At 51.6% G+C, this 9314-nt stretch overlaps 1 protein-coding gene across 2 annotated transcripts in view; it reads right to left on the reverse strand.

The window, feature by feature from the left end:
- Cep104 (centrosomal protein 104) overlaps window positions 1–9314 on the reverse strand; it is a 50921-nt gene that overhangs the window by 5590 nt on the left and 36017 nt on the right. For both annotated transcript variants that reach the window (XM_008852677.3, XM_017803054.2), the window contains exons 15-20: window positions 7126–7233; window positions 5421–5457; window positions 5009–5075; window positions 4337–4445; window positions 747–885; window positions 582–649 (exon numbers count right to left, since the gene is read on the reverse strand). In XM_008852677.3, coding sequence (XP_008850899.1) covers window positions 582–649; window positions 747–885; window positions 4337–4445; window positions 5009–5075; window positions 5421–5457; window positions 7126–7233 — 528 coding nt within the window. The remainder of the gene's footprint in view (window positions 1–581; window positions 650–746; window positions 886–4336; window positions 4446–5008; window positions 5076–5420; window positions 5458–7125; window positions 7234–9314) is intronic.

Consider the following 9314-nt stretch of genomic DNA (forward strand, 5'->3'; position numbering starts at 1 on the left):
CCCACCCTTTGCTACTTGACACAGGGCACCACCACTATGCTGTGTGGACAGCCAGAATGAGGGGTGGAGCCATGACACCCGGGCTCTGCATGTTGCCCTTAACATGGGAGGAGCAGAACATGTAAAGAGCTGCCTGGGTCACATGCCACATGTCTGGGGCAGGAGAGAGTGGCATCGAGGAGGAACCATTAGCCACCAGGCCCACGCTCCACCAGTCCAAAGGGCCAATGGGCCATGGCATCTGATCCAAATGCCAGGGAGGGCTGGATCCACAGATGAAGTGACCACCGAAAGGGCAAAACCACTCCTGCGGATGGTCCAGCAGGCCAAAGGCCAAGCAGACCACTAGAACAGCAGAGGGGAGATCAGGAGGCTACCCTGCACCCTTCAGCACCCTACAGCACCCTACAGCACCCTCCCCTGCACCCTTTAGCACCCTACAGCACCCTCCCCTGCCCCCTACAGCACCCTTCAGCACCCTCCCCTGCACCCTTCAGCACCCTACAGCACCCTCCCCTGCACCCTACAGCACCCCTTGCTGTCTTCTTCCTCCTGTTCCCGTGACAGCTGAGGCCCCTCACCTCTTCTCCAGGAGTGAAATTCTCATGGCACAAAGGACATCGGTTTGCCAGCTTCTCCGATTTGGCAGCTGTAATGATTTTAATAAAGATTTAGTTGCTTGGCATCTCATCACAGGAGGACCAGCAGCAGCCAGGGAGGATGGCCGGTGGCCGGGTGACACTCACGGCTGCACTCCTTGGCTCTGATGTGTCTGGGCAGCTCTTCTTTGGGGACAGCCTCGCTGCAGCGGTGGCACTTCCCGAACCCATCTCTCTTGTCGCACTCTGTCAGCAGGTGCTCCGTCAGGCTGGATATCTCAACCACCTGTCCCAGAGAGAAGGACAGTGACCCTGCACTGACTGCAGGGTCCTGCAGGCCCGAGACCACAGGGGCTAGGACTGCTGTCTGCGTCCTTTTGGTATTTATCCCAGTGTCTGCAGTCACATGCTGGGCAGAGACCCCGTGTTCTTTTCATGTCACCTCAGTGCTGTTTGAGGGCCATGCTGGGGTGGGCTGCGGCTGTGCCAGTGGTGGCTCTGGTTCAAACTCTGGCTGCCCAGTATTTCTAAGAATGTGCAAAGAAATAAGATTCTCCTGCCCCTAACACTGGCAGGAATAACTTTCACAGACCCCATGGATACCACACGGTGCCAGAAGCCAATCGCCCACCCTGGATTTTCAGAGTCTACGCTGCCAGGTTGAGCAGTGACTGCCGAGAGGATAAGGCCTGTGAGGCAGAGAGTCCCACAACAGAGGAAAGCGAAGAATTTTCCACCTAGTCATCCTCCTTTGAAAAGGAAGGCCTATTGTAGGACAGGTAAAAACGTCAGCGTTTTTAACGTCAGGTTCTGAAAGGTCACCAGCAGCACAAAAAGAGGAGGAGGAAAGAGCCCCAGAGTTCAAGGCTGCTGGCTGAGAGCCATGTGGAGACAATGACAAAGCAGCAGAGGATGGGCTCACGCGTGAATGGACGGACAGCCACATCCACATGCATACGGCAAGAGAAAGGTGCCCTACCAAAGATGGCCAGTGGACAAAGGGATGGGTGCCCACCTCATGGTCAGCAGGGCACACACTCAAGTCACGGGTGACAGGCTGCATGATCAGCACAAAGGCTCCCTCTCACTGCTGTGAGCTTAAGCTGCTCAGGACTCTCCAGGGCCCCAGGCACTAGCTCAGGGGCACCAGCAAGTTCAACTGGCCCATGGCTAGACCTGCACTCAGTGCTGTGCTGTGGTCACTTCAACTCTATGTGATCAACATGACCACAGCCACGACACAGTAGATTGCTGCGCTGATCTAATCCTGGCCCTTAGCCATGACAATAAAATACATAGCATAACATGGTGGCAGCCTAGTGCATCTGGTAATAGACGGAGCTCTTATGTGCCCTCATAGAACGGAGAGGGAATGGACCTGAACCTCATCTGAGACTCCAGCCACCATTCCTGACCCTGACCCTCGGTTGCATGTGATCTTGAGGGGGCCTAGAGTACCTGGGAAGTGGAACGCCACTTCAGGATGGGACTGCATTGATACAGCTTTTATGAATGGTTCACCATGCTGGACTTGGGTTAAATCCTTTCTTGGGCCTACTGGTGCCCTGTCTGGGGTGAAGAAGTACGTCTTTACATCTCTCCAGGAAGAGTCGTACAGCAAAGGGAGCCTGAATATGGGCATGACAGACCCCAGAAGCCTTGTTGAAGCAGCCACACTGCCCGTCCCGGGTAACAAGGCCCACGTGCAGCTGAGGCCCAGCCACCTAAGGCTGAGCTGTCTAGAGAAGCAGTCCCAATCCACCTGTCCTCCATGTGCTACAGGATAGCATGCCTTCTTACAGGCCTTCTTACAGGCAGTCCTGAAAATACGAGTCAGGGAACACAGCCACCCCTTGAAATAGCAGCACAGGACAGGGCTCTAAGCTGGCAGTGGCGGTGTATTTCCACCTTGCTGGAAAGAGGCCGATGCCACGCCCAGGAGCCTCAGGTGGTGCTGGCAATCCTCACTGTGCCCACTGGCAGCTCAAGGGATGGGAACCACCCAGTTTCTTCCCTAATGGGCGGCCAAGGTTGCTAGCAGGTGAGAGCCATGCAGGATGACCCTGTGATACTGCACATTTCTGGGTCTCTTCAAATATGGAGAATACTTGGTTCTGCTGGATGCTGGAGCTTCAGTGGATCCTAATCCACAGCCTGCCAAGAGTACTGGGGGCACTGGGCAGCAGTGGATGGTTATGGGGACAGCAAGGTACACTGAGAAGGGTCAGGTGTATCCTAGGTGTGGGCAATTAAGCCTCACTCCCCTGAGCGTACTGTGTACATTTTCTCTCTGCAAGACAGTACACTGGTGTGGATGTACCTCTGGGACACACCGCATACTAGTGCTGGATAGTTTCATCTACATGTAGGATGGTAAAGGCAGTCTGAATGACTGGGTGAACAGCCTTGAAAGGCAGAAACTATCCTCCTAGCACAAAAGCCTTTGACCAGCCAGCCGAGGCCACTGAGGAAGCTGGACAGCTTACGGGAAATGCCTGTGGGCTGCAGGGGCCGAGTGAGGACGTGCTCCCCATCCAGGCTGCTGCGCCCAGCGCTGTTCTTTAATGAACAACCGATAGAAGCCGTGGGGTCTTTTCATGTGCATCGAACCTTGTAATGGCTTTTGCTGCTTGCTGTCACTTTAGCTGCTGAGTCACAAGACCAGGAAGGGATGGTGGTGGGCCATCAGAAACCTGCCTACTCTGTGAAAAAGGTTCCGTTCTCTCCTGCTAACCTAGTGTCTACAGCTCTAGATGCAGGAAGGATTTAAAGCACTTAATCAGGTTTAAGTGGCACTTCCAGAAACCGTAAGACTGTTGAATGAAAACCTCAGGGCCAGGAGTGGGCTACTTCCCTACAGTGTGTTGACTACGGAGGCCCCTTAGGTGGTCCATACCATATGGGCTGTGGGCTGCATGCCAGAAGTAGGTGGTCGGCCCTTGTTGTTAGTTAGAGCTCCGGCTCCAGGAGAAAGACAGGGAGAAATCCTGAGGACCCTTCCTACTGGCTGGCTTTAACAGTGCCAGGAGGTGCTGCGCAGGCTACTGGGGGAGAACTGTCACTTACGGTCCTGCGTGGCATGAGCCGTGCTTGCTGCACTACCAACATGTTGGACCTGCTGGCGCAGCCCTGGCAGAATCCCCATGGGCACAGCCAACTGCCTTCTGATAGGACATGGTGGGAACTCATATAAGCCAGGCCCAAGACCAGAAGCTGCAGCCCAGACACCCAGTGGGAGGCTGCTGCCATGGTTCTCAAGCAGGCATGTCTGTGATATGCCAAACTGCCCCGAACACGGTGTTTATGCTCTAGACTACTGTCGCTGTGGGCCTCGGATGGGCCTTTGCTGTACCCATTACTTCAGAGACTCATCACCCATCCAGTTCCTGAGAGCAAGTGTCTGTGGCAATGGCGTGTGAGAGGAACGAGCTTAATATGTCTGTTAACTCAACAATGGTGTCTCTCTTACCTCAACACTACTTTCTTTGAGTCTTACCTGAGTGAAAAAAATACCATGTCCACCACGTGACGTATGTCCCAGAGTCTGCTGAGTCAGACAAGAGACAGACAGGGGAAGCTCAACGTCCTACAGACAACTTCTTGGAATTAGCCCTGCAGATGACTTCTGTGAACCAGCTTCACCCAACCCTACACAAACCCTGTATGGTCTGTGCCCAGCGCCCAGCCTGCTGCAGTGGTAACCTGTGAGTGGCCATGGTCCGTGCCCAGTACCTGACCTGCCTGCAGTGGTCACATCTCATCAGCATGAGGCAGTGCTTCCAGTAGTGGAGATCCAGGCCCTCTTCTGTGAAAGACTCGCTCCTCTCCCCACAGAAAATGCAGAGACTACAATGAAATGGAAAATCTGAAGTGAAGGCCAGGCCAGGCTCCGGTTCCCCTGGCAATCCAACTCCTACTTCATGAGAAAACTCCCGATTTGCCCCAGCCCCTCCTATCCTGAGTTGCCTGGGTCTGCTCTGAGGACAGGCTGTAGCTCTGGAGGGCGGCAGGGCTCAGGGGTCCCTGCAGTGTCAGAAGAAAGGGTCCTCACCAAGTAGGTGATGTGGGTGAAGAGCTTAGGGCCCCTCTAAGATTGAACCTTGGCACAATTAAACACATAGATGGGTGGTTTAGCCACAGACGACAAGAGGGACAGCTCTCTACGTTCCTCACAGATTTGTCCTGGCCACTGATGGTGCCAAGCATTTCACTGCTGTGTGACTTTAAACAGGTCAGAGACAGGGCCAGCAGTCAGGCCTGACGCAGGGCCAATGCTTTCCAGGCGTTGACATTAAGGGGAAGAGTCCAGTGACTAAGCGATCACAGTGACACAGGGAGGGGAAATTCATGTCCAGGGTTTCTACACAGCCCCTAACGGACCCCACATAATGGACCAGACTGTTACTTACTTATCCAAATAATGGTTATCTGGAATTTCTGGAACATCGGGTGGGGTTGCTTTCCTTCCTTGAGGGTCTGATGAGTTGAAGTAGCACAGTTTAAATAACTTTGTTGAAATGCTTCAAGCTTCAGTGAATGTTTGTGTGAATATTATTTTTAAAAACTTGATTTTTATTATACATCCAGCCACAAGGTTCCAACACACAGCACATAATTAGGAGCACAGAGTGCGGAAGTGGCTCCTTTCTGGATCTTCCCATGCTAGGGATCAAACCTGGGGCCTTGTGCACACCAGGCAAGTGCTCTACCGCGGAGCTACACCTGCAGACCCTGGAGAGACAGGGTCCCGCTATCCCTCCCCCCTGCACTGACCACACGGGGCCACCCTGTGTAGGGGGTGGTCTCTGCACGTTTACTCACCTTCATTCCTGGGCTTCACAGCATCGCTTTCCTCTTCCTAAGACACAAAAATCAAAGGTCAGGGATAGAGCTGAGGCTGGGCGAGCTGCAGTTCACCTAGGCGACACCATCCTCAAAACAAACATCTAGACTTAGAATTCCTATTAGAGAATAACAGAACTCTGTCTCTGTCCATCTGTCTCTCTCTCTCTTTTTAGACAGGGTCTCACCCAGGCTAGCCTCAAAGTTGTGATCCTTTGGCCTTGGCTTCCCGATTATACACATATGCTACCCAGCTCAAAAGAAATATGCACAAGTTACCAACATTCCTCCCAAGCCAAGCCTAGTGTTTCACACATGTAATCCTAGCCTGAGGCCAACCTGGGCTACATAGTGAGTTCTAGGTCAGCCTTAGCTATAGATCAGAGACTTCATCAAAAAAACCAAAACAAACCAAGAAAAAGCCGCATTTCCTCGTGTTCTCTTGTAAAGCCTTGGCTCCATGCCATTCTACAGACATGCTTTAGTTAAAGCTACCACTCTCCTCCACAGGTGACCATCACCCCCACCAGCAAGGGTGTGTGAGGATACATACTGCCCAGATGGATGCCCTTGTCAGCACAGGTACCACAGCAGGACTTAACTGCTGCTGGCTCTGTGCTGGAGTGGGAACAACAGATGTCTAGCCTCGTCCTAGCTAGCTCCTGACCAAGTGGGCCCTCCAGTTTGCCACACTTGTCTCTCATTTGTAAAGTAGTAGGAAAAGTACTTAGCAGGGTCTGCCTGCAGCTCACAATACAGAGGTGTAAGAACACCTTGTAGATGCTGGGACAGGAGGCGGCCCTGCCCTCGCACCTTCTCCGCTAACCTCTCCTCACAGCCTGTGGTGAACCGCTGCCACCTTCTGCTCCTCTTGACAGACGTGTTTGTAGACATGTTTTCTGCTCGGTCCCAGGCTTATCTACTTTCTGCTCTTTTCCACTGTGTAGAGCAGTGTGAGGCTCACACCCACACACAGCAGCTCCGGACACAGGTACCAGCTTGTAGGCAAGGTCTTGCCCAAGGCCTGGCAAGACTGAGCTTTGCACCTGTGACTGACTGTGGACCTCCTCAACCCCTCCCTAAAGTGTTTCCATTACATTTATTTGTAGTGTGTATGTGAGTGTGTGTGTGTGGGGCAGTGGAGGCACGGCACGTGTGGAGTCAGAGGAACACTCCGAGGGCTGAGTTCTCTCCTACATGTGGGTCCTTGGGATTGAACCCAAGTGGTGCGGCATGCAGGCAAGCACCTTTACCCTGAGCCGTCTCACCAGAACCCCCTTTCTTTTAAAGAGAAACTTTTTCAAGCGCAGGAACTTAATCGCACAGTTAACTGGAATTATGACAGAACCAGGAGCAGGGCACGTAGGAAGGATACACCTTCATGCAGGCAAAACCTGTTCCCACCACAGGTGCTGCCCACACAGACCTCAGAGGAGGCAGCGAGGGTGATAACAAACGTCCTTGCACACATTCAAGTCAGACCCTCAGATGCAGGCCTCGGCAGGAAGCAGGGAGGCTGACTTCCTCCACACCCAGAGAGGCTCCCTCCAAGGCCCCCAGTGGCAGCAGAGGCTGACATGGGTCGAAAGCCCAGTGGCATGGGGCTCCAAGGACCAGTATATGCCTTATTTGCCCACAGGCGCCAGGTGATGGCACACTTGGGGACAGAAGCCACCCTCCCCACCTGGACTGCAGCCTGCATCTCCTTCAGCGCCGCCAGCTGCCCTTGCAAAGCTTTGATCTCCTCTTTCTTTTGCTTTTCTGCTTCTTTTCTGACCGCTCTTTTCTGTGCCTGGTTAAAAAAAAATATTTTCTCATTAGAAGAGCTTTTTGTAGTCGTCTTCAGACATTGGGAGACAGATGGTAGCATCCAAATTGTTTTTGTTTTTTTAGCTTTTTATTGAATTTTCTGCATTTTATACAAAACTTTTTTTTTTTTTTGGTCTTTTTGAGACAGGGTCTCCCTGTAGCCCCAGATGTCCTGGAACTCACTATGTAGACCAGGCTGGCCTTGAACTCACAGAGATCTGCCTGCCTCTGCCTCCCCAGTGCTGGGATTAAAGGTGTGAGTAACCATGCCCACCTCGTACAGAACATTTTAATAATCTTTACCCCCTTCCCCATTAGCCCACTCCCCTAGTTCCTCCTCCACTGGAATTCATGCTTTCTGTCATAGGGCTATCATATCAAGTTAGTGTCCTCAAACATCCCTCAGTGCAAGCTCATCCACTGAGGTCTAGTTGGCCGATCTAGAGTCCCTCCCTTTAAGAAGATCAGCTCTTCCTCATCCAGCAGTAATCAGCTGCCAATAATTCTTTGACTAAGGTTAGGACCTGCTGTCCGTTTCCACAGTTCTGTGCTGGACTTTTGTCTGTTGAGTTTGCATGGTTCCTGTGCATGATGACGCCATTGCTGTAGGTTCATACGAGGAGGGTCCCAGGAGCTTGTAGGACTCTATTTCCCTATGGTCATGCACCTCCTCCCTGGCTCTTAAAATCTTTCTGCCCCCTCTTCCACAATGGTCCCTGAACTCTGGGTGGGTGGATTTTAATACAGGAGTCCTGTCCAGGGACCCACACTCTGCAGACTCTATTCTCTATGTTTTGGCCATTTGTGGCCTTTTGTGTGCCTGGCCCTCTGTTGATGAGGGAGCTTCATTGATGAGAGTTAAGAGATGCATCAGTGTCTCTTCATCCTTTGTTCTATGTTCCATGAGCCTTAGGTGTACAGGTAACATCTTAGGCTTGGGCAATTCACAGACAATCTCTGTTTGTGACCAATTGTGAAACTGCAATAATCTCTGTCTCTTGAAAAAGAAGCTTCTTTGATGGTGGTGGCTGGGATACTTGTAAATTTAAGGATCCGTATTTTGCACATAGTAAAAATTTACATTATGAGGGTGGGCTCTGACCTCCATTGGTGTAGTGGCTATGATCTCAGCACACCGCCAGAGAGTGCTGGATTCTGGCCTCCCTCAGGCATAGGGGCTGAGAAAGCAGGGGACTGCCTGAGATGAGAGCTCCCGGATCCTGCTTCCACATGGTGGTGAGCTTCCACTAATTGCGCCATGCCCATCCCCCTACCTGGGATTTCATGAGGCCCCTCTCAAGGCCGCAGGGCAGACCTGGCTTTGGTAGGCTAAGGCTGAGATCATAGCAGACAACCTTGAGAGGGTGGGCTCTGACCTCCATTGGTATAGCAGCTGTGATCTCAGCAGACCACCAGAGAGTGCCAGGTTCTGGTCTCCCTCTGGCATAGGGGCTAAGAACACAGCAGACCAACCGAGAGTCCCCAAATCACCTTCCCCCCCTTAGGGAATTTCCCAATTTTTCTCTGAGTTTCTGCCAATAGGGGTCCAAACCTTAGAAGAAGCCTGAGTGTACCTGACTGGAACCCGACTTAGACTTCTGTGGGTGCTCCTGGATAGCTGATCTGAAGCCATCAGTTCCCTCCAAAATAAAACCTAAGAGAACCTGAAACCTGTACCAAACAGCCTTACATAACCAATAAGGAAAGGACTTAGGCACCCCAATAATACAAACAGAAGCAGACTTCAACTTAATTCTCATATCAGAGTCATAAACAACAAAAGAAATTCACATGCCAAAATCACAATGAAAGAATAATAAAATGGAAAGCCAAAACACTATGTCCCCAGCAAAGCCCACCAGTCCTGTAGAAGAATTCTACAAGGAGAACCCCCTAGAGACAACCCAGGACACTAAATTTAAAAGAAGAATCATAAACATGGTCAAGGAATTCAACAAATTTAAAGAACACACGAACAAACAAATCAAAGAACTCAAAGAAGATAGGGATAAACCTCTGAATGACTTCACAAAAGAGACAGAAACATTGAAGAAAACTCAGGCT

This window comes from Nannospalax galili, unplaced genomic scaffold (assembly GCF_000622305.1).
Source record: "Nannospalax galili isolate Female #2095 unplaced genomic scaffold, S.galili_v1.0 scaffold806, whole genome shotgun sequence".
In the NCBI taxonomy this organism is placed as follows: domain Eukaryota; kingdom Metazoa; phylum Chordata; class Mammalia; order Rodentia; family Spalacidae; genus Nannospalax; species Nannospalax galili.